The 27,440-nt window shown below is 54.5% G+C and overlaps 7 protein-coding genes across 7 annotated transcripts; 5 read left to right on the forward strand and 2 right to left on the reverse strand.

Annotated features, from left to right (window-relative positions):
- Positions 1 to 486: 486 nt before the first annotated feature.
- On the forward strand, positions 487 to 1,705 carry LY79DRAFT_665094 (uncharacterized protein; the record flags this gene model as incomplete). The annotated part of the gene is made up of 2 exons (XM_060563007.1): positions 487 to 1,215; positions 1,280 to 1,705. 2 exons carry the CDS (start codon positions 487 to 489, stop codon positions 1,703 to 1,705), a joined length of 1,155 nt encoding a protein of 384 aa, XP_060419997.1.
- A 350-nt stretch (positions 1,706 to 2,055) lies between these two features.
- Positions 2,056 to 3,010, reverse strand: LY79DRAFT_665095 (hemolysin-III related-domain-containing protein; the record flags this gene model as incomplete). The annotated part of the gene is made up of 4 exons (XM_060563008.1): positions 2,056 to 2,067; positions 2,126 to 2,194; positions 2,293 to 2,689; positions 2,832 to 3,010. The coding sequence occupies 4 exons, from the start codon at positions 3,008 to 3,010 to the stop codon at positions 2,056 to 2,058; spliced, it is 657 nt and encodes a 218-aa protein (XP_060419998.1).
- Positions 3,011 to 6,775: 3,765 nt separating this feature from the next.
- On the forward strand, positions 6,776 to 8,406 carry LY79DRAFT_655189 (uncharacterized protein; the record flags this gene model as incomplete). The annotated part of the gene is given in 5 exon segments (XM_060562662.1): positions 6,776 to 6,958; positions 6,973 to 7,146; positions 7,724 to 7,799; positions 8,026 to 8,188; positions 8,272 to 8,406. The coding sequence occupies 5 exon segments, from the start codon at positions 6,776 to 6,778 to the stop codon at positions 8,312 to 8,314; spliced, it is 639 nt and encodes a 212-aa protein (XP_060419999.1). The 3' UTR covers positions 8,315 to 8,406.
- Positions 8,407 to 9,857: 1,451 nt separating this feature from the next.
- Positions 9,858 to 10,359, forward strand: LY79DRAFT_575120 (uncharacterized protein; the record flags this gene model as incomplete). The annotated part of the gene is made up of 2 exons (XM_060559672.1): positions 9,858 to 9,867; positions 10,025 to 10,359. The coding sequence occupies 2 exons, from the start codon at positions 9,858 to 9,860 to the stop codon at positions 10,357 to 10,359; spliced, it is 345 nt and encodes a 114-aa protein (XP_060420000.1).
- A 2,027-nt stretch (positions 10,360 to 12,386) lies between these two features.
- On the forward strand, positions 12,387 to 14,379 carry LY79DRAFT_504838 (uncharacterized protein; the record flags this gene model as incomplete). The annotated part of the gene is made up of 3 exons (XM_060553550.1): positions 12,387 to 12,479; positions 12,556 to 12,717; positions 12,775 to 14,379. Coding segments are annotated over 3 exons (1,860 nt in total), but the record flags the coding sequence as incomplete, so codon positions are not given.
- Positions 14,380 to 16,204: 1,825 nt separating this feature from the next.
- LY79DRAFT_646026 (CAS/CSE protein) lies at positions 16,205 to 20,074 on the reverse strand. Its single transcript, XM_060562453.1, has 4 exons — positions 19,681 to 20,074; positions 17,727 to 19,604; positions 17,367 to 17,670; positions 16,205 to 17,313 (listed from the first exon to the last, which is right to left on the reverse strand). The coding sequence occupies exons 1-4, from the start codon at positions 19,748 to 19,750 to the stop codon at positions 16,686 to 16,688; spliced, it is 2,880 nt and encodes a 959-aa protein (XP_060420002.1). The 5' UTR covers positions 19,751 to 20,074; the 3' UTR covers positions 16,205 to 16,685.
- A 1,443-nt stretch (positions 20,075 to 21,517) lies between these two features.
- LY79DRAFT_504940 (uncharacterized protein) lies at positions 21,518 to 26,353 on the forward strand (the record flags this gene model as incomplete). The annotated part of the gene is made up of 1 exon (XM_060553561.1): positions 21,518 to 26,353. One exon carries the CDS (start codon positions 21,518 to 21,520, stop codon positions 26,351 to 26,353), a length of 4,836 nt encoding a protein of 1,611 aa, XP_060420003.1.
- Between the last annotated feature and the right edge of the window lie 1,087 nt (positions 26,354 to 27,440).

The raw sequence follows: 27,440 nt of genomic DNA on the forward strand, positions 1-27,440 counted from the left end.
TAAGGGCAGCATAACTTCACCCACGCGCCCACGGATGTGCAAGAAAGAGTTCCTGAAAAGGATAAAGGTGGACGTGCTCGCATCGTTATGTCGCCGAGTCTGCTGCCTTGGCTGTGGGCGAGGGCGCGGTGCTGCAGGCCATTCCTCCTGTGGGGTGGACGTTGCCGTTATGCTTAGGCGTTATGCTGCATACACTTACATGCATCGAATTCCGTCAATCTGCCGGCCGATGGTTGCCGTATCACTAGGCACGCGATTTATAAGATAACTAGACGCGCTTGGATCTGGTGTTGCAATCCAGTTCCTACTATCAATCCTTAGTCCATCTCTCACTTGAAGGTCGAGGAAGACAGATAACTTGAAGCACATTTACATTCTCATCAAGTATATCACTCATCATCCTTCAAGAAAACACCGTCAACCTGCCCTTCCTACAAAAATAACTCCTTTTTTTCAGCTCCACGGAACCTCCATCGCCACAGAGCCATGGCGACCTCTCGTGCCTGGACCTTCACGGCCCGCGGCAGCCCCCGTTCCGTCCTCTCGCTCGCCCCGCGACCGACCCCCACCCTCCCGCCGGCGCCCTCCCTCCTCGCCAAGGCGAGGCCCGTACCCCACGCCCAAGACGGCGACGAGTGGCTCCGCGTCAAGGTCGCATACGCCGCGCTGAACCACGGCGGCCAGTTCTACATTTCCCTGATCCCCAGGTTCGCCCGCGCAAGCACGGCCGTTCCGGAGATGGATCTAAGCGGAACCATCACAGAAGTGTGGATCCCCGGGTCCGCATCCGCCCCGGGAGAGGCGCCGGCGGCGACAACGCCGAGAACAATGGACAAGGAAGCGTCGCCCGTGTACGGCGCAGGACCAGAGAACAAGAGCCGCCGCTTCGCCAAAGGCAAACGTATCGCCGCCTTTATCCCCATATCCTACGGCTGGCCGACCGGCACCGGCGCCCTGGCCGAACACGTCATCCTCCCCGTGCGGTACGCCGTGCCCGTCCCGCCGCACGTATCGCTTCGGGACGCGAGCAGCCTGTTGACAGCGGGCTGCACGGCCGCCATGACGCTGCGCGCCGCAGCGCCGAAGAGGGGAGCACGGGTCCTCGTCAACGGGGCCAGCGGCGGCGTCGGCTCTCTGGCGGTACAGATGACCCGTGCCGCCGTCGGGCCCGAGGGCTACGTCGTCGGCGTGTGCTCGGGCCGGAACGCCGACATGGTCCGGGGCGCTGGGGGCGGATGAAGTCATCGACTATACCGCGTCCCCGTCGCCCGTGTCTGAGTCCCTGAGGGAGAGGTTCGGCCGGGAAGGGAGCCAGTTCGACGCCGTGGTCGACTGCGTCGGCGTGCAGGACGTCTACGTCAACTGCGCCGCCTATCTCGTCCCCGACGGTGTGTACTCCGCGGTCGGGATCAAGCCGGCGACTCTCTCGTATGGAGCCTTCGCCAAGGCGGTCTGGCACATGCAGATGAACGCGCTCTGGCCCCGTTCGACCTGGTTGGGCGGCACGGGCCGTCGGTGGGCGGCAACGGCCATGATGGACCCCGGTAAGGGTTTGATGGAAGACGTTATGGGGATGCTATCGGACGGGAGGATCAAGGCTGTCATCGAGAGAGAGGTTGCGTTCGAGCAGGTTGCGGACGGGTATGACATCCTTGGGAGCGGGAGGGCGAGAGGAAAGGTTGTTGTCAAGGTTGACGGCGAGTAAACGTTTCTCCTTACTGGCGGCTGCATAGATAGACTAGAATGCTTTACTCTGTATATTTTTGATCATCGTTCTATATCTCTATGGTATATATGGAGTATGAAGAAACAACGGGCCCCTCATCATCGAATAATGTTGATATGTACGGGATGGCGAGCTGCCTTTCTTTTGTTGTCCGCAACCCAACATCCATGGTTTGTAAAAACTACCCACCCGAGCGGCCTTCTGCATGTTCAAAGGGGGTTTGCAATGGGCTGAGCCGACGCTCAACACACTAGGCTTCGTCCATGTCTATAATCGAAGGCGACAATAACTGCTTCGGCGTACGCAAGAGCCGCAGCCAATACCTGTCATCACTCAGCAACCTAGGTCTTCATTGCAGGAGCTGCAGATATCCCTTCGACTTGGACATTTTCCACTCACCATGATGTGCATGATCTGATGGCTCGCCCCTACCAAGTCAAAGGTTCTCGGGAACCACCGCTCAGGAAACTTCTCGCACGGTTAGCAAACACCGCCAGGATTCGTTCCCGGCGACGGGCGCCAAGCCTCCCTCGCCGCCGCAAATGCTCTCGCAACAAGCGACTCACCTTGGCCCAGTATACCAGAACAGCAACGAGGTTGAACCCGGCCGTCGCCAGAACCCACCCGCCACCCACCCGCTCCCACACCTCGCCGGCGCCGTCCACTGCCGCCCCGTGACCGATGGGGAGCACGAATGCCGCGAGTCCGAACGCCGCGAACAGCGCCGCGCGGTGGTGGCCCAGGTCCACGGCCCCGAGGTCCGGCCGCGCCGTCGCCGCAGCGCAGAGGGCAGCGAGCAGGCCCGTCGACGCGACGTATGCGTCTCGCGTGCGGGGACTGCACGGGAACGCGTAGTGCGCGAGGGGATAGACGGAGGACCACATCAGCACGAGGACGCCGTGGAAGTCGGCCTTGATGCCCGAGAGATAGACGGCCTCGCTGTGGGACATGAGAGTGTGGAAGCTTTGTGCGGGTTAACGAATGCTATCCCCCGAACTTTGACGGTCGACCTGGACCCTCTCGCGAAGCCCCCAGGGCCAAAATTAGAAGAAGGCACAATGGAAGACTCGGGCCAGCTCAAAGACCAGGAACAGGCTCTACTCACGCGGTTGAGAGGACGAAGCAGACGGTCACGCCGAGGGCGTAGACGCTACAGACGACAACGTCTGCTGTCGAGGCAATGCCCCATCTGGGCGGGATCCCATTACCGAAGACGTAGAACGGCAGCAAGACGAACAAAACTGCGCCAAAGACATGGGAGTAGATGTTGACTACGCAGAGCATTAAATTGGGCGAAGCCGCAAGACGAAGGGGCCGAGGTCTCTTACTCGACTCGTTGTGAATATAAGCCCAGCTCGCAAAACATTCAAGCACCGAATTGCAGGCCTTTCTATAAACCAAGTTTGTAAGCCAGTCTCAATCGACGGCCATCGGGTAGTTGACCTACCGATACCCGGTCTTGATGTGATCGCTCCCGCATCTATCACAGCTATAAGTCACTGTCCCTCTAGGAGTTGACACGTAACCCACTGTTGCCATTCGGCTGTACAGCCTCTTAGAAAACGATTTTGATCACATCATTACGGTACAGGACACTTACGGAGTTCCTCCCACGACAGCAGGGGAGTCTCCCTCCCCGCTTTCCTCCCACACTCTTCTACACTCCCCCAGCTCCACAGCCGCCGCCTGGTGGAATCGTCCTCTATAGCTGTCCGGAGCCGCCGCCTCAGGGCCGAAGTCGAGAGAGGAGCGGACATGGCCCACCTTGTTGTCCCTCAAATACTTTGGCATATATCGCCAAGGCCGTAAAACGGGCTAGGAACCCCTAGGAGCCAGACGAGCCGCCGTCCAAGCACACCGAGTTGCGCAACTTGCCGAGAGCACTTCCCGAACCGTTCCTTGGCTGAGCCGTATTTTGTCCTATCCAAGAAACGGAACAATGCTCGCTGCAAGGCAACCTGGAAGTCGCAGGGGACGAGGGAAAATTCCGAGACTCGCTGTTCTTTCCTTGTGGTCGAGACAGGAAGGGAAAAAGAAGAAAACAGGATACAATCAAACACCGATTCTCTTGCCCTCTCTCACAGTTGAAAATTTGATACATCAAAAGAGAACCCTCTTCTCAATAGTCTTGGTCTCGTCTACCGTTCACCGCCCCGCCCGCGGAAGAGGTTGAGGGGAAAGGCCCCTTCAAGTCCACCAACCCGAAACCATATGCCGGATGCGCGCCGATCCGGGGTGTCCCGTGCATCGGGCCATTTTTCGCTAAATACAACGACGCTGATGCAGGCCCTTGAACATAACAAATCACAACCATCCAGAAGGGCCACTAATTGGATGCGGAGCAGAAAAGGGTCGTTGCTGGTGAGCGTTAGGTTGATGCAGGCAGGGTAGGACCCTGGGGGGGAAGGGGTTGAGAAACGTGTTGGCTGCCGTTGGATGTTCTTGGAGAAAATTAGGCCGGCACGACGCGAGCTTGTTTTTTTGGATGTGCCCGGCGGGGATCTCACGTCTTCACATCGAGGCCCAGAAGAAGTGCGAGGGCGTCAGATATGATTGGATTGTCCACTTACACCACGATGAAGTGAATGGCAACAACGTCAGAGGAAGAGCTCGCCATGGGAACAGTGCCCTTCGTAAGTAGTTGAATCGTCTCCCTTGCCACTCAAAATATATCCGAGGCGTGCCGGGCTTGGCTGATGTGCTATTGATACTCCACCTCCACAAAGACAACCCGTACACCTACCGACGAGGTGCATCACCTATAGTCGAGTATAATGCGTGGGAGAAAGCGCATCGAACAACGAACCCACAAGCGAAACCATGGAGCACGGCCAAGGGTAATGATATTAATAGGACATGAGCCCTGTAGTGAGACGCCGCGTAACATGGTGGCTAGGCGTATCTGGACCCAGGGCGTATGTGGTAGACAAAACGATGAGATTGTTATATGACTTCCCCCTTTCTTTCGGCTTCTAGATAGTCTAGTCGACATGGACGAGAGGAGTGAAGCCACCAGAGGAGAACCCCCCTTCTCGTCTGGAGCTGCACGTCGAACAGCCTGCATCTGTCTATCTATGAAAAACCGAGGAGGCTTTGGGCTGAGAAATATTGTCAAACAAATGCAAGAACTGACCTGCTCACCCTTTTTATCTTAACTCGGAATGCCGAGAGGTGTCTGTCTGTTTTGCATGCCCAGTCTCGATGACCCGCCACCACATAGCCAGACCACTGCATGCGGACCTATGGCCAAGAGAGGCGTGAACCACTCAAGCCTCATGGGTGATGGGTTTGTCTCGGCGAAGACATCAGTAGGAAACGGAAAGAAATCAAGAGACTCCGGTTCAAGGGGGAAAAAAAAAGAAAAAAAGAAGGGAGCACTAGTGATTGCTTTATGTGGTGAGAACACGTGGAGTTCGACATACTGGCTAACATCTAGATACGTTTCTCGACACTATCAGAGTATTCTTTGACGGTTACTGTAAAATACGAATGAAACTAGGGATATCTCGCAGTCATGTCCGCCTCGACGTCGGAACGTATGGCTTCCTTTCAGTCTCTGATGTCAACACATGCAGCACGTATAAAAGGTATCGCCACGCTGTTCGAGCCCGCCGCAAGAGTGATGGCTACAAGATGGTAGCGCCAACTATCTATCGAAGGCAGCCTTCTGCGGTGGCTTATTTGCAGCTGGCAAGACCCCTAATAGACGCCAATGTCCCATCGCCTCCATGACCTCTACCTGTCTGCCTGGGCCTCTGCAGGTATGAAAGTCTTCACCCGGGCTTTTCTCGACTAGGGAAGATCAATCACTTTCGGGTACATCCCGGGGAGGTGGGGGGAGGGCAACAATTTGTACAACAATTCTGACACCCTTTCGCACGTTCGTGCGTTCCTCATCTTGCTGGTGGCCTTGCAGCCAAGCATCGTTACTAAGCACATCTCTCCCCCTGCTTCCATGACCTCTCGACTCGTGCCGGCCTCTAACAAACGTTGCAATGGCTTTCAGCCACAAACGTAAGGTGAATGCCTGGAGACAAGCAGGCGATGCAGCCTGAGCCCGAGATGCACGGGGTCGGAGCTTTCCTTGTCCAAGCCATGTTTACTCAGGATTTAGTGAGTAAACACAGAAACTGACTCGATGCCAAGCTGGGCTTGTCTGGGCCCCTCGGTCCGTTGTCAGTCAGCTCGCGAAAGTATTAGATCCGGGTGTCTCGGATCTGAGGGCTGGCAAGAGCAGTAAGCTTACCATCGATGATTAACGACGTGGAGAAAAGGGGGCGTAAGTTAGCTTGTCGCAAGTGCACTCGCCAGACCTCGCGATCGTCCTCGCTTGGGAGGGGTGGATATATATGGCTATCGATAGTTAACATAAGTTGCCCCCTCTGCCGCGAGCATTTTCAGCTTGCACGGTAAACAAGAAACGGAGGACGAGCTCTTATGTGACACCGACCCGGTTGATTGGATACCATTGCAGCTGAACTTTGTTCGGCTGTCAAAACTTGTCCAAGTCGTGCTGGGGCCTTGGTGGGTTACAGACCGGATGGCTGGGAAAGGACTTCACTCAGGGGTGATGCTCGTTGATGCGCAGGCATTCAAGTTCTTGTCTCAGACAAAATCGTCGGTGTGACGAGCCGCTGTGGAATCATCATGAGCGAAGTTCCCATATGAGGAGGGCTCCGTGATGCCCAAGGGAGGCGAGATGGGCCCAGTCGTCCATGTGCTTTACATAGTAGGCCTTTAGCACAGAATACGAGTCAACATCCCGGTCTCCCCACGTTCTGAAGACAATGCCCCCAATGCGACAGCAGGCTAGCTAGTGCTCATAGGGCGATTTGTGTGCTCATCGGCAGGGGTGTAATCAATAGCGATGAAGACAAGACCAGGAAAGAAAGGGGGGGGGCAAAGTAACAACACAATCGCATTCGTGGGGTTTGCTTGCCTGTGAGACACTGCCGGCTTGAGAAGATAGTGGCTGATCCTGTCTGCGGCTAGGGGGGGGGCGTTCTGTATCCGGACGATAAGAACGGATTCATCTCCCTGATACAAGACATGCCTTCTAGTGAAAGCAGGGCGTGTGCCTGCGCTAGCTTTCTGCCAGCTAAACGGCTCCTCAGATCGTCAACGTCGTCGCATGCAAGAGAGGTGGCGGCAGCGGCACAGCTGACAGATGGAGTAACGGGAGGAAGGAGAACGAGGCATTCGAGTAAGCAGACGGTGCTATCGGCACATACTGTAAGCCACACAAGAACCTCGATGTTGGTCGGGAGCTTGGCGGGCCTTTAGGGGGCAATGTTTGGTATGCCACCCGTAAGCTGGATGTTCAAAAGCTTTCATGTCGGTGCCATGGCCGTGTCGTCATGCAATTGGTACCCATGCAAGGCACTCAATTCTATGTGATTAGACGGAAGAAGACAAAGAAAGTGAGTTGCTTCGACGTGAGTTGCCGATTAGGGGTACCATCAGTCTGTTCTGTCATGCTTCATGCAACGAACCCCTGGGACTTCGGCATCTTTCACTCTGTATTACAGCTGTAGTCAGCAGAGAGGCTGCACCCGAGGCACCGGCGGACGCCATCGTGGGTCAACCGTGAGTAAGGTGGCGCGGTGATAAGCCAGGACGATGATCGTTGCTCGTGCACGAAGCGGGAGGCTTGCGGACGGCTTCGGGCGGCTATCAGGAGCAGGCTTAGGGGTAGATAGATAACAGCGGCGAGGTTGTCTGCTGATGTCGGTGTTGTCTCCAATGGCCATTAATTATCCCGAGAACTGCTCCGGCGACAACAGAGCAGACCCAATGTTCGGCTCCGAATTTGGGGCGCTTCCTGTAAATCCGTTGGGCGCCACCCCTGATCCTAGCTAGACGATTCTGTTCCTGCGTGCCTCGTGAGAATGGTGACATTGGCCCGGGGGCACACACACTGGGTGAACCAGACATCTTGCTTGTGCCTAACTTTCACAAAGGCTGTGTTAGGCAAAAGCATACCCGTTGTTACTCCAGCCGTTGACAGGTTCCTCACGAACAGAGCCGGGCGGTATCAGGGGATGCAGCGGCTTGCGTGTTTGTTCCAACAAATGTAAGCCAAGATGACGGGGAGACAGTACCGGCCAATCGGAGGAACCAGGTGTCGTGACACCTGTCTCGCACCGTGACGCTCTAGAGTTAAAATCCATCTCAATGACAAGACGACTGAGAGGGGATGTCAGCTGCACGGGCCCATCCAAAGTAGAATGTTGTCCGTAGCTGATTGCCGGAACTTCTGCACTAGAGCAAACAGGTCGACACCACCTTTGGCAATCAAGCGTCAACGGCCCTGGTTCGGTTCCCGCACCTGACCAGCGACCTTTTAGCCTCACAGGCCAGCCAGTTTGTGTGCCAGGAACAAGTGGTGCAGGCTGGTCTGCCTAGTTCAGGAGACGCACATTTCGAGGCAAGGCACAATGTATGGATCCTCGGAAAGTCTGGGTACGTACGCTACGCTGCATGCATTGAAATCTCCGCAATGGTGCAGCATCATGGCGAGGGGGTTGGCAAATTGGCAAACGTAGGACGGACTGGCCAAGTCTCTACTCGGACCAACCGCAGGCCTAGTGCTCATTAGTCTATATACTACGTAGATGGTATGACGGCGACTAGCCAGTCAGGCGCGGTGCAAGACGGCCTGGCCTGAAGGCAGAGAGACCACATGGAATTTTTTTTTTAAATTTTTATTTTTTAAATCTTTTTTAGCGTCGATGGGAAATGCGATGCGACGCGATGCCATGCGATGCACTGCGCTGCTCTGCGCTGCCTGCATGTGCTGCATTGCATGCTCGAGGGCGCCCGCCCAACTGCAGCTTTCCTGCAAGAACCTGCGCCCTGCCCAGGACTAGACCGCGAGGTTGACAAACGGACGCGATGATGGCGGAGGGGCAATGAAACCTATGTGGAGAGGGCGTGTGGGGATTGGAAGGAGACGACGGTTCGGTCCCTGGCATCCGTAAGGTCCGCACTGCAAATTCCCACACATGGGACGTCGTTTTCGCACGGCTAATAAAGGTGACGGGCACGGGCGAGGGGAAGGAGAGGAGGCTTGATTGAGGCATGGTTCGACACCTCAGTCTTGTCTTTGGAAGTGACGGTAGGGGGAATATGGCGTGTCGGTCTCTCTGACAACCGTGCTGGAGTGAGAGTGATCATTCCTGGGCGCACATTGTCGAACCGACGAAAGTGTCCGGTCAAGCCTTTGTCGACCTTTTGGCACTCTCTTTCGTTTCCTTTTGTCATCATCGTCGACGATCGGCAGGAGCAGCCATCAAATGTGGTAGAGCATGACCCAAGGGTGGTGTTGTGTTGCATTGGAGGCTCGAGGCCGCATGTCAGAATGACTAGTGTGATGCAGATGACAAGCGTCAGGAACCCGTTTCTGGGCTGGCGCAAAGCGAGTCGAACCCCAAAACAGAACTTGACTTGTGTGACGCGGCTTCATAAGAGGCTTGTGCCTGTCGCCCTCGACAACCTAGCGAGTGGTGCATGAAGCAGCCCAACGAGCGGGCACCGGTTGCGCGCCATCAAAAGACCATGGCCCGAGTACGCCGTATAGCCTCCCGTGCCGCCGGTGGTGTCTCCCCGAGGAGGGAGCGCGTGGAGGTGCATATGTCTTGCATCTGTCTGATACGTAGGTCGACGACGAGTTGAAACCCTCCCCCGCGTACCAGGTCGTCATGCAGTGGTGCAAAGACACTCGGTACCGACATAGCGGTGATTATCGAGCGTCGGACAAGGTGATGGGGGCAAGGTGAGTCAAGCAAGTTCCAATAGTATCCCAATTCTGGTCTTGTGTGACGCCGGGTGCGATCCGGGTGCCTTCATTCCTGGTGCTCTGCATGGCAAGCAAAGGCGGCCTGAAACTGTGCGACAAGGCCGGCGGTAGAGCGTGGCCCGGGTGTGGGAAAGGGTGGTGGTGGAAGGTGAAGGACCCCACACAGACAGCAAAAGCCGGCAATGAGTTGGAAGGAGGCGGCGTGAACAAGACAACTGCGTAGGCCTGACGACTGACTCCCGAGGCGTTGGGCGGATCATGATGCGGCAGTTTGCATGTCCGCAAGCGGCCTTGGGGTAGCAACAGAGCCCGGGGTCGTCTGAAAACAGGCAGATGGCAGCGAGTAAGTGGCCCTAGATACGGGACGGCTAATTAATCAACGGCCATGGGGAGAGAGAGGGCGACCAGGGTACCCAAGGGTGTGGCTGCAAGGTGCCAAGAGCCGACCAGGACGGCTGAGCATGAGCCCGGACTAGCGTGGCTCGATGGGTGTTAAATAGTGTGTTTCTGTTTTAGCGATGGAAGCCTTCGACTGTTTCCGCCCCTCCCAGTGGAAGCCACAGTGGAAGCGTCACGATGCGGTCGGTCCGTCGGTCGGTACGGAGCAGCGTTGGCAATTCGACAGGAGACGTTGTATATGCTGGGGCACCCAGGAGACGAGTCCCTCCCCAGAGATGGTGGTGATGGTGGTGGTGGCATACTCCGTACCATGCCCGGTAATAACAGTAGGCCCGAAGAGAAGGAGGAGAAGGACCACGGTCGTCCCAGGCTTCCTCGTCTCCACTCTGAGCACATTCCTGTTCAGGGGAGAGAGAGACCTGGGAGGCAATCGTGAACGTTGTGTGTGTGAGTGTAAGACGGAACGGGACCGGACTCGGAGGGGCATCTGACCATGCCAGTTCTGTCTGTCTGGTGGTGGATTGGCTGATTGGCTGATTAATTGATTGATTGAGAAAGAGGGAGAAACCACCAGCAACTGGTTATGACTTGCTCGATTGCAGGCGGAAAAGGGTAGTTGCCAATTGGTACCTACCTACCTACCTACCTTCCTACCTTGAGATACCAATTACTGTCAGCAATATCAGCTTCAGTCCTCCTGCCCGTATGTATTCAGACAGAATAGAACAGAACAGGACAGAGATTAGGAGAAGGGGGGAGGAGCGATACAGAGTACGTACCCGTAGTGTACAGTACTTACCCAAGTACCTACCTACCTAGTATATCCGCACGGCGGTATACCTAGCTACCTAGGTAGGTAGGTAGTGTACCGTGTCTCGTGTCTTGCCTCTTCCGCAGTACCCACCTTTCGATTCAACCCTTCCCGAAAACATTCTTCTATTGGATAGCGCGAAAGGCCAGCCCAAACTGTTATGGCAGATGTCCACCGTAATGGAGCTCAAAAGCAGGATTGACAGGGGGCAAGGGGTGATTTCCTCCCACGTTCAATCGGCCTTGGCCGGGTCCTGGTACTTGCAGCTCCCACCTGCTATCCTAGCTTTGCGCAGGTACCGTTCGTCCGTGCTGTTTGGCTTTCAAGGGTGCCCGGTTCTTTTTCTTTTTCTTTTCCCCTTCTTCTTCTTCTTCTTCTTCTTCTTCCCCTTGATCTTGACGGCTAGCCTGGTCCCTGACCCTGGAAGCCCATTGCGGCGCATCCACACACCCTCGGAGGTCTTGGCCCCAGATATTGCAGCAGTGAGAACGGGGAGAAATGAAAGGTATACGGATACTCCGTACTGCGGTTTCTATTCGGGTATCTGGCTGCGCTTCTTCAATTATGTCAGCGATGGATACTGGAGATTATTATGCATATCCACCGCAAATCTGACCAGTGAGAGACACGGTTTATATGGGTTCAGACCCCACACTACCTACCTACCTGTTAGGAGAGCTCTTACACACGGAGGAGGCGTTGGCCCATGGAGGTGCGCGAGTCTGCTTTAATTTCGCCTACCGCATAGATCCCATATTCCATTTACTCCGTACACCACCTACCTACCTGTAGTACCGTACTGTATCCTATCCTTTTCAAACCCCCTTCCCGACCTTGGTTTAGTCTCTCCCTCTTTCCGGCTCCATCATTGCGGGTTATATGTGGAATGGCCCTCCGTCTTCGACAATTGTAATCCAAGAACGCCCGCTCGCCCGCCCACCCCCAAGAGCACGTCCACTCCATTCGCCGTTAATGACGATAATCTTAAAACAAAAAGAATTCTGTACCCGTCGAAGACAAGAAGAAAGGCAAAAAGAAACAAGGGAAAGGAAAGGGAAGAGGGGGGAAAACCGCCTTCCTTTCCATTTCCCTGTCCCAGTTGTTTTTCTTTTCAACCTCTTGCATTCGCATTCCTGCACCTCAAGCTTAGAACATCTAGGAACACTTCCACCCCCCTTCCACTTGGATTATCCATCCCCCACCCCCCCCCTCCCCTCTGTTATTGACGGCCACTCTCCCACCACCTCCGACCTCTCTCTTCCTTCACCTCTCCCGGCCGATTTGCCTTTCTTCACCTCTCTTTTCCTCCGCGCCGTCCATAGCTCTGTTTGAACGCAAACCCCCTGTTCCCGACGTGCAAACTCAAGGGCTTCCGGGGTAGTCAGAGAACCGAGAGCCACAACTGGTTCGTCCCTCTCTACAGAACCGGCATACACCGAACCCCGATTTCGACCATCGTCACCACCGGCTGCCGTTTCTTCTTCCGCATGCCCATTCGCCATCCCTCGTTACTGCGTTCTGTCCACCATCACCGAGACCCTTTTGCTCCAGTATGCCTCATTAATACACCATCTAACCACTTTCGACATCTCATTCCTTTCTCTTGAAAGGCAACGTCGGTGCCTATCGCACCTCTCCTCTGTCGTTAAACAATCCAAGACAGCCTGCCAGCTATGGAAACCTGCGAGGGACTTCTTTTGATCCCTCCTGACCGCGGTCAGATCTTGGGCCGCGCCATCTGGAAGGTACGCATTTGCTTGTTTCCGCCCATTCGCCTCTTTCTTCCTTACAATGCCAACCTCTGATACCCCATCTTTTTAGCCACGATATGTAGTTGTCGGGCCTCGCAACGTCCAGAGAGAAGCCCTCACCAACCCGACTGGTCCTCAAACCACAGGCATAAACCGCAATGGCGTCCCTCCAAAGATCCAGCCCAAAATTCCCGCCAACGACGACTATTACATAACCATTTTCAAGCCCAAGGTAAGGCTCAATATGACGGAGTTCTCTGGCCCCAACCTAAGCCTCCTGAACTTGCAGGACGATTGGGAAGCCTCGTATCAGTACTCCGTCAGCTCTGTCGTGGACTGTCAAGTCCAAATGCTCGCCCATCGCAAACAAGGCCCCGTCCTGCCGACTCTCGTCATCACGATCAACGACAAGGAGAAGAAACGGCGTTCTAGTAGAGCTGCTGGTCTGATCTCCAGCAAAGAATCTTCCGCCACCACCTTGTGGTTCCGCACACCTCCCGATGATCACCACATTAGTCTCCACGACTGGGCCCGTTTCATTCTTTCGAGGAAGCTCCCCATGAGCCCCGAGAGCCCGGCCTCTCCATCTTTCACCAATCCGTTTACACAGCAGCGGTCGCGGGATGTCGATTATTTCCCACGACCTCCCAGTGGAAACCCGAATTCCCGTACCACCTTGCAGCACAAGAACTCGGTGCAGACGTACTCTAGCCGGGATCGCCCTACTACCTACAGCTCCGATTCCCCAAGTTTACGGTCAAAGGCGAGTGACGTCTCTTCACCAACCAGCGGCAACCACCCAGCCCACATGGGCTTCGCCATGCCGGACCCCAACAAATACACAACGGTGCTCCCGTCCGATATTCCCTCGCCTGTGGCTACGATGAGCGATTATCAAAGAAGCGAACTGATTGAGGGCTGGACTGTCGCACAAGGGAGATCGTCTACAGTCAGCTCGCCGATCCGCGGACGCGGCAGCGTCAGCTCTGGCGGCGCACAGCCTTTTCCTGGGGCCGACTCCAGTTCCCCACCAAATCAACGAGAGACGATCCTTGACAGAGCCTTCCAGCTGCGCTGTATTCCTGGCTCTGAACGTGAGACGCCGGGTGAAGAGAAGCTCACCTCCTTGGCCCGCTTTGATGCCTTGATGCGCGAAGCAGACCAAAAGATGCGTCAGCAGGCAAAGGAGGCGCACGCCGAGAAGATGGCGATGCTAAGCGCATTTGACGAGGATGACGACTCATCCGAGGATGAGACAGAGGAGGATGATGAAGACGACGACGACGAAGACCATGAAGAGTACGCGCATGAAGCAGATGCCAATGGCAACCGTCAGACCTTGATCCCGCCAAATGCTCAGCGCGCTCTCGAATTCCTCGCCAGCCGTCAAGACGACGCAATGTCACCCCGGTCAGCCGTGATGAGGAGTTCGCCCGCCAACTTCAGTGTCCCCTTGCAGGCTCCTGCCCGACCACATACGGCTCATTCCAAGATGCGGTCGAGCGTCACGCAAAGGACAACCAGCCAGACTCAGTCCATGGGCCAGGAAAGGCTCGATGTGCCGATCTCTTCATCCGGTAAGACATCCGAAGATGCCAACTTCCGAGCCAGCGGGGGAAAGCGGGCGTCCGGCTCCAGCGCCAAGCGACTTAGCTTCACCGAGTTCACCAAGCGTCTCTCGAGCACCAGCAGCTTACTTCTCGTCCAGACCAACACCAGCGGCGGGAGCAGTCGCCGCAGCAGCGAATACGACCTAAGTCCCTCTCTGGCACCCAAAGGTGCTTTGAACGCTAGGGGTGTTCCCCCGAAGCCTCACGATGTCGAACGTGAGGAACAGGAGCGGCATTATGGATGGCGGAACAGCGTCGGATTCATAGAAGGCGGCTTGATCTGACGGTGCCCGTCAGCTTTCATCAACCCTCATCGTCGTCGCCATCATTATCATCATCATCATCATCATCATCATCATCATCATCATCATCATCATCAAATCTGGCCGGACCCGACTCGATCTTCTTAAGTCACTACCATCTACACTCGGCCTTATACCCAACACAAGCTACAACATTGTTGACATATGTTGTACGATTTCTGATCTTACGATACCATTGTTCGCATCTAATAACGACTTATGATTGCGGTTCACAGAAATGGATTCTGGCGTTTATCTTGGCTTCAGTTCATTCCGCGTTGCTTTTGCAGCCCGGCTTTATACGCGACTTCCAGAAGGGACTTTTCCCTTGTCCGTTTTGTTTTTGAAAAGCATTATTACCAGGGGTCTAATGGAGCAGCTCAAATCTGACAGCCTCGTACCGCACACCCTTCTCCGGTATGCACACGACAGACAGCGGTGTATGCCACCATCTCATTACAATGTGGAATGTCTGTGGGACGTTCATGATGTGCCGATTTTCTGATCTGGGACCGATTTACGTTCTTATGAACATATAGAAATGATAGTACATAAGAGTCAACGCATGATACATACAAAGTAAATGAATAATTTCTAAGAAAGCCTTGCCTATGAAACGCTTGGCATCTCCATTGAAAAGCCCTGAACGAATCGACAACCAGTGAAGGAGATTGAAGCGGCGGTCAACGGCCTCACTGCCAACCATGACGCCCCGCCAATGTGGCCCCGTTCATCTTATGATGTCTCCATTCCCTGAGGCCCCCCCCCCCCTCCGGGCCGATAGCTCTTGGGATTGGCACCAATAGTTTCTTCATCCTCCACGGCAAAACCCTTCTTAGCCAGGATACGAATAGTACTCTACCATCATCACCATATCTTTTCTACACTAGTACACTAGTGTATAAATCCAAGCAGGCGGATAGATCACAAAGAGGGTATCCCGGACGAGCCGAGCAGCGCCTTGGCCAACTCTAACCCCCGGTCCTCTCCCACTACGGAGCATCAAGATGAGTATCCATTATGATTTTCGATGGAAAGAAAGAAGCAGGGAAACCCCCAGAGAAAAGAATACTTCTAGGGGTTCGCCGCTGACTGATGACATGGCCCTTGTCACCGCAAACGGGCTCCAGGACCAGGGGCCTGGAGTCGGTGAAGAATTTCTCTCAACATACTACGGATAGTCTCCCTCCCTTCCCCCCTCCCCCCCACCCTCCCCCACCATCTCCACACCTTCTAGAGCGAAAGCAAGGGAAAAAAAAGAAAAAAAAAGGAGGGGCAAAACGCGCGGATACGGTAACCGAATCTGTCGTCTCGATGATGACAAGGGAAAAAAGGGAATGGAGAAAAGATTCAAGAGCCAGGGGAAGGAGCAGGAGGGGGTGGGACGGCTGAAGATGATGATAATGCGCTCTGGTAGAGTCTAGGCTTCTTGATCCCGGGAGAGGGGGATGGAAAGCACGGTGACCAAACAATCGACGTGCTATCCGTAGCTTGACGTGCCAAGTCTCGCCAGTCTACACGCCACAAGGAAAGTGCCATGCCCCTGGATGAAAGGCGCGACGAAGTGCCAGGCCCTGGGTAATGCGATAGACACTTCATTCGGGCACCAGGGGTCCAGGGGGGGGCGAACATCCGGGGGGGACCAAGGTTTGGGGATAAAAAGTTCCCCGTTCCCGGCCTGGTCGGCCCGGAGCGGTGTGGGCCGTGCGGAACAACTAGTGGTCGGCGCCCGGTGATGCAGACAACATGCCTCCTAGCCCCAGTAAAGATTGGCGCCCAGCCATTTTCGCTCCCGCACCAGGGCGGTCAAAGGCCACGCACGTATATGTATACGCCGGCACTGGGATCGGAGGGGGGCATAGGCTAAATAAAGCCTTTGGGGTAACGAATTGCTTTTTACTTTTTCTATGCTCGATTCTAAAAGGGTGTAGACACGTGTTGTCAACACCTCCATGGGCTCACTGCAACATACTCTCGCGCTGAAAACACTGGAACAGCTGAGCGGCAAGCCCAGTGTCTTTTGGGCCGATTGATATCGTCTGCTCAGAGGCCGTGATCGAGTTGCTCATGATATTTCCTTCGCGACAGACGCCATAACTCAATTGGTTCCTTCTGGAAGCCCCTTTCCTGTTCTTCTCATTACCTCACTGGTGACGCTGTCCTGCACCATTTTAGTCTCCCCTACGCCCCTTACATTGTGGCCCCTACTGGAGCTTCTTCCATCCACCATAGGCCGTGGAGAATGCACAATCGTCTGGTAAACCCATCCCACCGCTCGGTAGCGTCTCCTATTGCAAGTACTGCTGCAGTGCTTGCTGCTGCTCGGGCGTCAAACGCGTATTGACAAAGTTGACGATGGCGCCATTGTGGCGCTGGTTGGCGGAGCTGATGTACGCGCTGACCCAGGGAGCCACCGCTGTGACTTCTGGGTAATCGTCGCGCGCAATCGGCTTGCAGGTGTTGAGCGCCGTGTACGATAGGCCGAAGCCAATATCGTCGACGTCGGCCTCGGCGATGATCTCGTCTCCAAGTCCAGCCGATACAATAGGTGGGTTGACGAGCAGGGCAAGGAGTATTTTGCACGTGTTGGCCCAGCCCTTGGCAAACTTCTGTGCGAAAGCCTGCGACTCGCAGAGAGTCTTGGTAAGACTGACCACTGCAAGCTTACGGTCAACAGGACGAGCCAGTTTCTCCGTCTCGGCCAAGACGAATGGCGGGTACACCTTGGCAAAAATGCCCTCTTGGATCTTCTCCGAGTGCTGCATGAAGTAGTCGGCTCCGTAACCAGCCTCGACGCGGGCCGAGACGAGATGGAAGAACCGAGCGAAGCGGAGCTTCAGCGAGTCGGGAGGGTTACCCTGTAGCTTGGTGAACATCAAGCTGAGAATAGTACCGAAGTACGGGTCGACGGCGCCACTAGATCCACTTAGCATAAAGTGCGACAAAACCACGGCGAGGTGATGACTTACGGCTCAAGAGACTTCACAACCGACTCCAAGACGTCAAAGGCGTATAACTGGTACTTCTTGAGGGCGAGGAGACGCTGGAAGATACCCAGGATTTGCTCGAGCTTGTTGTCGGAAACAACGTAGGCCGCAGTTGCTGGGATGATTGATGAGAGAAGCCGGGTGCAGGCTGGAACATTGCCCTTGGTATCCCACAGCGCCGGCTCGAGGAGAGGGGACAGGAAGGCCCGGTAGTTGTCTGAGATGGCTTCTGCGGGGCTCGATTCCAGGAGCTGTGCGAGGATTTGGAAGATATACTGCAAAAACTCTGTGAAGTTGTCAGCGATGTTCTGTAATTGCATCAAAGCAAACGATGTAACGCACCAGTAACGTCCTCGACCAGAATCTGGTTGAACGGCTCCCAGAGGCGCTGGTTGAACAGGGGCGCATGTGTGGAAGAACAGTATCTGACGAGCGCACCGAGAGCCTCGAAGTGGTAGTAGTAGAAGCGCGGGTTGCTGGGGTTCTGTTTGATCATGTTGGTGATAGCAACCAAGTGAATCAGGACACCTTCAACGAGAGGGGCAGCGCCATCCTTGAGAACGATGAGGATTCTCATGACACATCTCATCAAGAACTCGTTCTCTTGCAATTTGGCAGGCGTCCTCTCCTTCTCGATTAGTTTGAACAGGTGGTCGAGCAAGTCCTTGGCGAAGGGCTGAATGTCCTCGCGGGGGAACATGGCTTTGCCGGAATCATCCGTCAAAAAGAGCAGGCGCTCAACCGCAATTGCGGCATACGAGTAGACGACGTAGTTGTCGGAGGCCAGGTTCTGGATCAGAGGGGGGAACGCCAGTTTCCATTGCTCCTTTGTCAACTGACTGCGGAACGTGTGCAGGTATTTGATGGCGTCAACCTTGGAAATGGGCTCGACGCCTCCGCTCGCCATCAGGTCCGCTGCGATGTGCTGCTCAAAGAAGTCTACGACGTTGACCAAAGAATTGACCGTCTTGACACCCTGAGCAGCTGTGACAGATCCCTTGGCAGCGATGGAGATGAAGAGATATACGGCTGTGTCCTTTGCCTTCCAATCAGACTTGCCCTGCTCCAAGTAGTGGTTGATGTACTTGTAGACAACACCGGTGACCAGCTGCTCGTACTTTTCTTGAAGTCTCCTCAAGAAATCGGTAGCAGACCGCCGTCTGGAATCGGTGTCGGAGCCCTCCAAATCCCGGCGGATGTACTCGATGGGCTCATCCTCGAACAACTCCAAGTCGGACTCACGCAGAGCGACGTTGGGCAGGATGACTTTCTCGACCACCTGACCCAGAACGTTCTCATCGGCGAAGACACCCGAGTGTTGTGATGTGCCAGCGACCGCGGTTAAGAAGTGCAGAGCCTTGCTCACCAGCAAGTCGTACTTGGTCTCGGCCCCGGTGCTGGAGAGAAGGTTCCAGGCGTTGGTGATGAAGGGCTCGGTGTACTTTCCAAAGTCCTCATCGTACTTGAGCGTGTAGAGCTCCAGTGCCTCGCAAATGTCTGCCTTGACGGTGTCGATAACACTGACTTCGCTATCGTCGTCGGTCTCGAGAATCGGGTTCGTGTACGTGAGGTACTTGTGGAGAAGCTCGGAGATGGAAGCCAGGTGTTCCTCGAAGATTGGGGGCATGTCGTGAGAGGAGAGATCGTAGAAAATCTTGATCATGAGACTGAGAGCCTCGAACCAGCTCTTTAGAACATCCTTGTTCTGGGTGTTCTTGGTAATCTGCTCGTCAGTTTGGATCAGCAGTTGCACGAAGGGTTGTGCAAAAGTGCTGATGACATGGTTGATCTCGGTGTAGAGCTCGTCAGTTCTGAAGAGAGGGCGCCAGCGGACGAAGATGGAGTGGGCGACCTCGAGGACGCCAATGTTGACCTTGGGGTCGACGGGAGAGAAACGCTCGACGAGCTCCTGGGTCAGTGTTTGCCAGCGCTCCCAGAAGTCGGAGTCAGCGATGATACTTATAGCATCGCCGAGCTGGGTCTGAATAGTGGGTGGGCAAGAAATCATCAAGCCAATGAGCTGGGACTTGATTGTTTGCACCTCATCGCCGGGGAGCTTATAGTTGCCGTCGGCGTCGACCCAGTTAGAACGGATGAAGTTCTTGAAGGCCAGGGCAGCGGCTAAACGGGTCTTGAGAGGAAGAGGTTCTGAGGCGACGATGTTGAGCAGGTGGAGGGAGTATTGAGGCTTGGCCTGCTCGAGTTTGAGGGCTTGCTCGGCTGTTTTGCACGTTTGTTTTTCAGCACGCAAACAAACTTGGCGGGGTAAAAGGGCAGCGCGGGAGGGTTGGTGTACCTTTCTTATGGGTGCCGGGATCTAAAGTTGCATCCAGCAGCTGGGCAATGGTGCCCATTTGGGAGGCCATCTTGACAGAGCTCACAGCGTCGTGTAGATGGTAATGAGGAAGAGGGGCGGTGAAAAGTGTCTGTTCTTGGACTCTTTTTCTGCGCGGAACTTTTTGGGATGGGATGTGTTGCTGTGGGGGACGAGGCTGCCTTCACAGTACCTTAGTTGGTGGAAAAGACATGGAAGGTGCTGTGGGGCTGTGGCCGTTATTGGTTGGTGACCGACAAGACACTGACAAGTGCCTGTCCGAGTGAGATGCAGTCGGAAAAACTGCGGGGAGGGAGGGGGTCCTGTACATCCAGACAACTGTTTGTTCGGTATGCGGATAAAAGAGAGATGAAGCCGCCACAGCCACCGCTGCCGAAGATAATGTCTTGGCTAGGAATGCCAGCCTTCCTATCTTCAAAACACGTACATAGTACTTAGATTTCATGGTGGCTTAGGTACCTCAGGTATGGGATGACAAACTGACAATGAAAGAGGTAAACGAGAGACACGGGGCTCCTCCCCTGTTCCTGCTTCTCTGGCCGCTGCCTTCTTTCATCTGCTGCCATACACTACTGGTAGCATCTGTGCTTCTGAAGGCAGATTGGATGGAATTTGTGGTTCCTGGCATACGCCATTCTGAAGCCTCCGTGTGTTGGGACGGAGTACATAGGCTGCGTAACCCAGCACCAGAATCAATCCCACCTCGTCCACCTCTTGGTATTGTACATCGTACATAGCTCTAGGTTTAACCACCCCACGATGCTGGGTCCGGGCTGGCGTCAAACACGCTGGATGACGCCACCGCCACAGAATTTCGTCACCACTGGGGGGTGATTGGGACTGAAAAGGCAGGTCCCGGGCCTCTAAGCCGGAACAATAATGGTGCCGAGCACACAAGATCACCTGGGCTTCGCAAGTGGGGCCCCAATGACCTGCAACGGGGAACAACACTGGAAACTGGTACGCTCTCTTTGGCATAGCATTGAGTGGAAAAGAGCAGGTGCTTCCATGAACTGTTGGTTCCTGCTGCAGGTACTACCCGCATTTCTTGACTCCATAGACCACCCCCCTTAGCTGCGCCAACTCGATGGGATCAGCATTCCGTCGAGTTTTCCTCCCGGTCACTTTTCCTACTAGCTGCACCACCAGCCCAAACCTCTACCAAAAGCCCACGATGCGATATCATGTCGTGATAGTGCATTAGCAGCACAACCGACACAAAACTTCCCCCAAAGAGACCACCCTTACTGATTGCAGACCACTATTCTACGTCGCCGGTCACCCATCCTTGCACTATTCGTCGGCCGCTATCCTCTCCCTTCGTCTTGTCGCTAGGCCTGCCGGTCCATTTGCGCCGGGGACCTTGCTGCTCGCCTGCTCGCCCGACCCCTCCCGCTCCCTCCCACTTCCACTTTGGGACCATCTGGCCTGCAGCTCAGCTCGTTGCCTTGAATGGGTGATCGCAGGCCATCGTACCTTCCCAGACATCTGCGACAACTTTCCCAGCTGATTTAATACAACCTTTTCCTGTAAGTTGTCATCTGCAAATGCCTCGTTTCTGAGGCCCATCCGCCGGTTCTCATATTGCCTTTTTCCGTCAACATCGCAGGCTGTGGACCCTCAAAAAGTCTATCGTCGTCATTTGCAACACGTATGATAGTATCAGCCCACTCCCGCCCGCCCTTCCCAAAACCCAAAGTTGATATGGAAATTGCTGCGTTGCTACTCTGCTAACACGCTCCGTCGCATAGCCCTGTCCAAGGGCTACCAGCCGGAGCACCGTCACCCTGACGAGCACATGTCGCCCTCGCCAGGCGATGCGCCGTCGTCGCCAGATCCGGCCCGCCCCAGCGGCCTGGCGAGCGTCTTCAAGGGTCTGACCGGGGCCAAGTTGACGAAATCCCCTCCACCGAGTCTTCAGTCCTCCTCCTCGATCCTATCCCCGCTCGCCGATCACGTAAATGCCACTCGCACGAACCTACCCGGCTTATCGCCGAACCACATGGAGTCGTTCGAGCTGCTCAAGAATGGGAATGGCAGCATCGCCGATCGTATCGCGGCTGCCAACTCGCTTCGCTACGCCATTGCGGAATACCCCATGAATCCGGTGCTGGAGATTTGGTACGCCGCAAAGGGCATGATTGATGCGTCAAAGTCGGAGGCTGAGCGAATCGCTGGCTGGGAGCTCCTCTCGGAGTGTGTCAAGCACAAGTCGTCTACAGATCTCGAGCGCCAAGAGTACTTCCTCACACTGACGGCTCCTGCGAACCCCGAAGATTTCCACCTGCAACTTGCTGCCGTTGTTGACCTCACCAACCACGGCCGTGATTTATCTGGATTCGACTATCAAGTCATCGGGGTGCTGCAAAGATGGCTCCGTGAGGTATACCAGGCAGTCAAGGCAGCACGAAAGCAAGCCAGCCGTGATGCTAAGAAGAACGCCGGCAAGGCTAGAGCCTCTGCCGCGGGAGAGGAGAAGAACTTGCACCAGCTTTTTTCCTTCATCGCAGAGGTCATCAAGTTCAGTTCCAACGTAGCTGAGGAAACTGCAATGTCTGCTCTGATGGACACTCTGATCGCCATTTGTTTGAGCACAACCATCGAAGACGACTTGCGGGCCTCAATCAATGTCATTGACGCTGTTGTCACTTTCGGCGCCTTACCCGCCGCAAGCTTCAAAGAGTGCGTCTTGGTGCTGGGCTCGATATTCTGTCTTGTGCCAAGGCTTTCCAAGACCGCATGGCACACTATATCCATTCTATTGAAATCGCACAGTGGCCCTGCAGCAGTGAGAGTCTTGATCGACTTGTTGCGGCACCTCCCGGCAGATGGTAGCAGCAAAGGAAAGGACACCAGGGATATTCGGGGTGTGTTGGCTGTTTTGGAGAAGTTGCTGACCAAGAGCACGGAGAGGGGCTATCCCCCTGTTCCATTCGCACTGCTCCTCGATGGGTTGGTAGCAGCAGTCAACAGCACAGATTCCGGCCGAGTCCACTGCGCCGTCCTCAAGCTGATCAACTCTCTCTTCCGGGACGGCGACGGCAAGATTCACGGCCTGATTGTCGAGGAGGACTGGTCAACCCTACTGTCCATCGCCGCCGAATGCTCCAAAAAGGCACCTCCGGGCATCGTCGTCGGGAGCGAAATGATTGCCCTCGCAAATGAGCCTGACCGGCCGGATGAAGCCATCGGAGTCGAGTTGCTGAAGCTGATCAAGCGACTGGAAGAGCTGGCTTGCCGCAAATCGGGCGAGTTCGTCCCGCGGCAGACCATCATCACGTTCTTCATTGACATTCACAATCGACTCCCGGACTCGACAGCCCGCGTGGTGCTGACCTATTTCCAAGAATTCCGATGCTGTTCACCTTCAGACCTGCAGTGGGAGGAGAACCTGTCCTTGGTACTGAAAGAATTTTATGCAAACCGAAGTCGGAGTTCTGAAACCCGCCTTCTGTCTCTACAGGCGGCGACTGAATCTTACGATATGATGGATCTGGTCGGAGAAGAGCTCGGTGACAATGATTGCGTTCCCAAGCTTATCAGGGACCTCCTCAATAACATAGCTGATGAGACTAACCTTCTTGTACTGGAATCGGTTGTTGCTTTTATGGTCTCTGTCGCTGTTTCCTCGGACTTGGAGCTCTTCAACTACATTACCGACACGCTAAGGACGATTGTCGTGAATGACCGTCTATTGTCTCCCGTCACATCATCAGCGTCTAGGCCCACGACTCCTGTCGGTGGCGAAGCAGCTCCCCCAAAGACTCACACGGCCTCGGGAGTCGTTACGAGGGGCTATGTCAAGTTATTCATGCGATGCATGAACCTCGACGGAGCCAAGTCAATTAAACTCTACGACACTCTCGTCAACATCGCCAAGACAAATCATTGCAAGACTGATGCTCGACTTACGGCGATGAAACTACTATTCCGACTCCGAGCTGATTGGGCAAACCGAGTTTTCTTGATCAATGACACTGAATCCGAAGGTCTTGCGGCCACACTCCTACACACAGCCTCTTCCCGGGCACGGAAGCAGGCCGAAGACGCATCGCAACCCGTTCGGGCCACAAGAGCAGAACAAGGTGCCGTCTCACGGACTACGCGAGGCATTTCATTTAGCAGCTCCGGAACCCAGGATAGAGTCTTTCCAATCCGTTCCATTAGCGGGGCAAAATCATCGTATCCTTACAAACAACTATGGGTCCTGCCAGATCCGGAGGCCCTGCCTGAAACCCCAACAGCCACTGCAAGCCCCATTCTAGCGTCGTATGTTGAAGACCTGGGATCGGAGACCGTGGAGGAAAGCGAGTCATCCTCTGTTGAAGCGAAGCAAATCGTATTGAACATGAATGCTTGGCTCGACACCATTGTACACATCATCGAGCACGGCTGTGAGTGGGAGGTGTACAGTATGGTTTTGGTCCATTTGCCCTCGCAACTCACAAACCATGCGATATTCCGTGGCGCTGTGCCGCAGATACAAGAGCTCCGGCGAGTGACGTGCGAGCAGATACGGACAAACAACTTCCAGGAGCCACCGATATCTACAGGCTTGCGGCGTGCTGATGTGGCTATCTGTCTCTTCCACAGCCTGACCATGATTCTGAGCTATCACGAGTTTTTCCTCAAGGATCAAGAGGACGAAATTGTACAGGCTTTCGTCAAGGGCATTTCGACTTGGGAGCGGTGCGCCAAGTATTGTATCCATGCACTCTCAATATGCTGCCATGAACTGCCTCTATCTACGAGCAAAACGCTGGTGCAAATGTTGCAGAAGATGGCACAAATCATCACGCAGTCCCATGTGGCCATGCACATTCTGGAGTTTCTTGCTTGCCTGAGCAGAATGCAGAATCTGTACGTCAACTTCCGCGAAGATGAGTACCGCATCGTGTTTGGAATCTGCGTCCGCTACCTCCAGTACGTGCGAGACAAAAAACAAACACCGCGAAGCAGTCTTCACAGCGAAGCATCAACGCCGACTAGTTCCACCCCGGATCTTCTGCATCCGAACGCTGCAGACGACCTACCTCAGTATGTATATGCTCTGGCGTACCATGTCATCACGTTCTGGTTTCTGGCCTTGAAGCTACCAGATCGTGCCAATCACGTCGGATGGATTGCCAAGAATTTACTCAGCGACGTGGATGGCGGACAGAACCCTGAAGAGCAGGCCTTGGTCACGCTCGATTTTATGCAAAGAGTCGCCTTTGCTGACGCAGACGAATCTTCGGAAGATGTTCTCTTTATTAGAGAGCGGTTCGGCGAGATTTTAAAGCGAAGATGGCTGATGGGCAACAGCATTGTGACAATAGAGCAATCAACAACGACTGGATGGGCTCAGATCACCAAGCGACAGCCTTCGGGAACGTCTTCATACATCGTCCACGAGAATTTCCGCCCACGCCCAGCGCACCAAGATCCGTACATCTCCGATGTATCGAGAGACGGCCAGTTGACCAACAACAATATCTTGCCTAGTCATCTGATGGTCCAGCTGATGACCTCTACTCCTCAAACTCAGGAGACCGGTCGGCCTATACCTCTCCCAGACGACGACGCGATCCAGAGAGCTATGAGAGTCTTTGACCGCAACTCGACAGTGGATGGGCACAAGGTCGGAGTGGTGTACATCGGTGAAGGCCAAACGCAAGAGACGGAGATCCTTGCCAATGTCTCGGGCAGCAGCGATTACGTGGCTTTCCTCAATGGGCTGGGCACACTGACGAGGCTCAAGGGTTCAAAGTTCAATACCCAGGGACTAGACAGAGAATACGATACCGACGGCGAGTACACCTTCTGTTGGCGTGACAAGGTAACAGAAATGGTGTTCCACGTCATCACTCAGATGCCTACCAATCTGGAACGGGATCCTCAATGCATCCTGAAAAAACGCCACATTGGCAACGACTTTGTCAACATCATCTTCAACGACTCTGGCATGCCCTTCAGATTCGATACCTTCCCGAGCGAGTTCAACTACGTCAACATAGTCATCACCCCAGAGGCGAGGGCATCTTTTTTGACCATAAGGGAAAACCCGCCGAGCGAAGGAAAACATCCGCCTTTCTACAAAGTCCAAGTCATGAGCAAGCCAGGCTTCCCGGAGATCTCCCCAGCATCCGAGACCAAGATGGTTAGCCTGAGGGCGTTGCCAGGGTTCATTCGGTTGCTGGCACTCAACGCTTCCGTGTTTTGTCTGGTCTGGGCCAATCGAGAAGGTGGCGAACATGTAAGTTCTTGGCGCAACAGGCTCAGGGAGATCAAGCGGCTACGTGAGAAGTACGGCCCCAAGAACGCGCCAACCATGCATCAGACGTCGCATCCTCATTTCGGCCATATCAACAGCGCTTCGACGCCCTCACCGCCTCCGACATCCCTGGGTGGCGCAGTCGTTGGCAACAGCCTCTCTGCCGCCCAGGGTGTGGATGCGTCCAAGTCTTCGGCGAATGTGCGCGACAGCTTTAGCAGCCTGCGTCGGTCTTCGGTTGCTACCTTCTTCACTAGCACAAGCGAACAGACTAGTCACCGAAGTTCAATGCTTTCTACCACGACCAACGACACGGAGGTTTCACCAGGAAACGGCATCGAATCCCTTATCGAGTCGGTTGACTTTTCCAAGTGGGCGTAACACAGTGATATGCCATCTCTTCTCAAACCACCACGACGAAAAACGAAATACAAAAAGTAGGCGTCAATGTGTGTGTTGGACTTAATGGCGAAAGACGAAAACCGGATCAAAACACTCAACACATGGCGTCTTTGACGACTTCTTACTAGGCACGGAGATGTGGGGTAAATGAGGGCGGCGGACCTTTGGGAACGAATACCACCAAAAGTTTTTTGTTTTTCTTGTTGTTTGCTCTTCCAAAAAACTGTTGAGTCCTGATGTGTGTAGGCTAGTTTGACGCGAAAAAGATTTGTTCCACTTCTCCCACCAAACTCAATGCCATTTTGTGTCCCGCTTCTTGTTTTGGCTGTGTAACGGGCATGAGGCCTCTCCAATCGTACGTGGCTAATGCCCAAGGACATGGCGACACTGCGCCCACGTGTTTACTCGTCAACGAGATCAAATATCCCATTATCCCGAAGCCTGGGCTATTTCCAAAGTAGGATGTAAGGTGTGAACAGCTGCGACGTCAGACAACAAGGGAGGACTGCGAGACTCTGCTCTGCTTTACGCATCAGTATTCCTGCGATGAAGTTGGAGGAGAAAGTGATATAGGGTTAAATGGCAGTTTTCGGTATCCTCCAGCGCAGGACACAATCCGAATCTCCCAACGAGATGCATATAGTGAAGCTGTCAGAAGGGCCCTGGAAACGTGTGGTGAGGAAGACGGAATGTGGCCATATGCCCACGAGAAAAAGTGCTTTGCGAAGTCACAGGTAAACAAGCCGATATTAGCAATGGAATGGCGGTGGCTTTCTGTAGGGTCAAGGCCGAGGGCACAAAGGTTACGATGAACCTAGAGGCCTACGTTCGATGCTTCTATGCCCTCAAATAGATGCCGGCATAGACTCGGTAGGTGAAATTCGTCGCCCAGGGGGCGGTTCAAGATTCATACTTACCCAGCATCAAAGCTGACGTCATCACTCATCGCCTTACGAGCCCTGATCGTGTGTTCTGGGCTTCACGTTCGTCCCATGTCTATCCCTCTTCCCCGTTCCAGGCTCTTACTATCATTGGGGTAAAGCGACAAAAGAAAACTTTGAAGAAA

Source organism: Colletotrichum navitas, assembly GCF_030913465.1.
Source record: "Colletotrichum navitas strain CBS 125086 chromosome Unknown LY79scaffold_2, whole genome shotgun sequence".
NCBI lineage: Eukaryota > Fungi > Ascomycota > Sordariomycetes > Glomerellales > Glomerellaceae > Colletotrichum > Colletotrichum navitas.

Coding starts and splice junctions, on each gene's coding strand:
- LY79DRAFT_646026 (XM_060562453.1), bottom strand. CDS start 19,750: ATGGCCTCCCAAATGGGCACCATTGCCCAGCTGCTGGATGCAACTTTA. Junction 19,605..19,680: donor TCCCGGCACCCATAAGAAAG/GTACACCAACCC, acceptor CGTGCAAAACAG/CCGAGCAAGCCCTCAAACTC. Junction 17,671..17,726: donor TCTGGTCGAGGACGTTACTG/GTGCGTTACATC, acceptor ACAACTTCACAG/AGTTTTTGCAGTATATCTTC.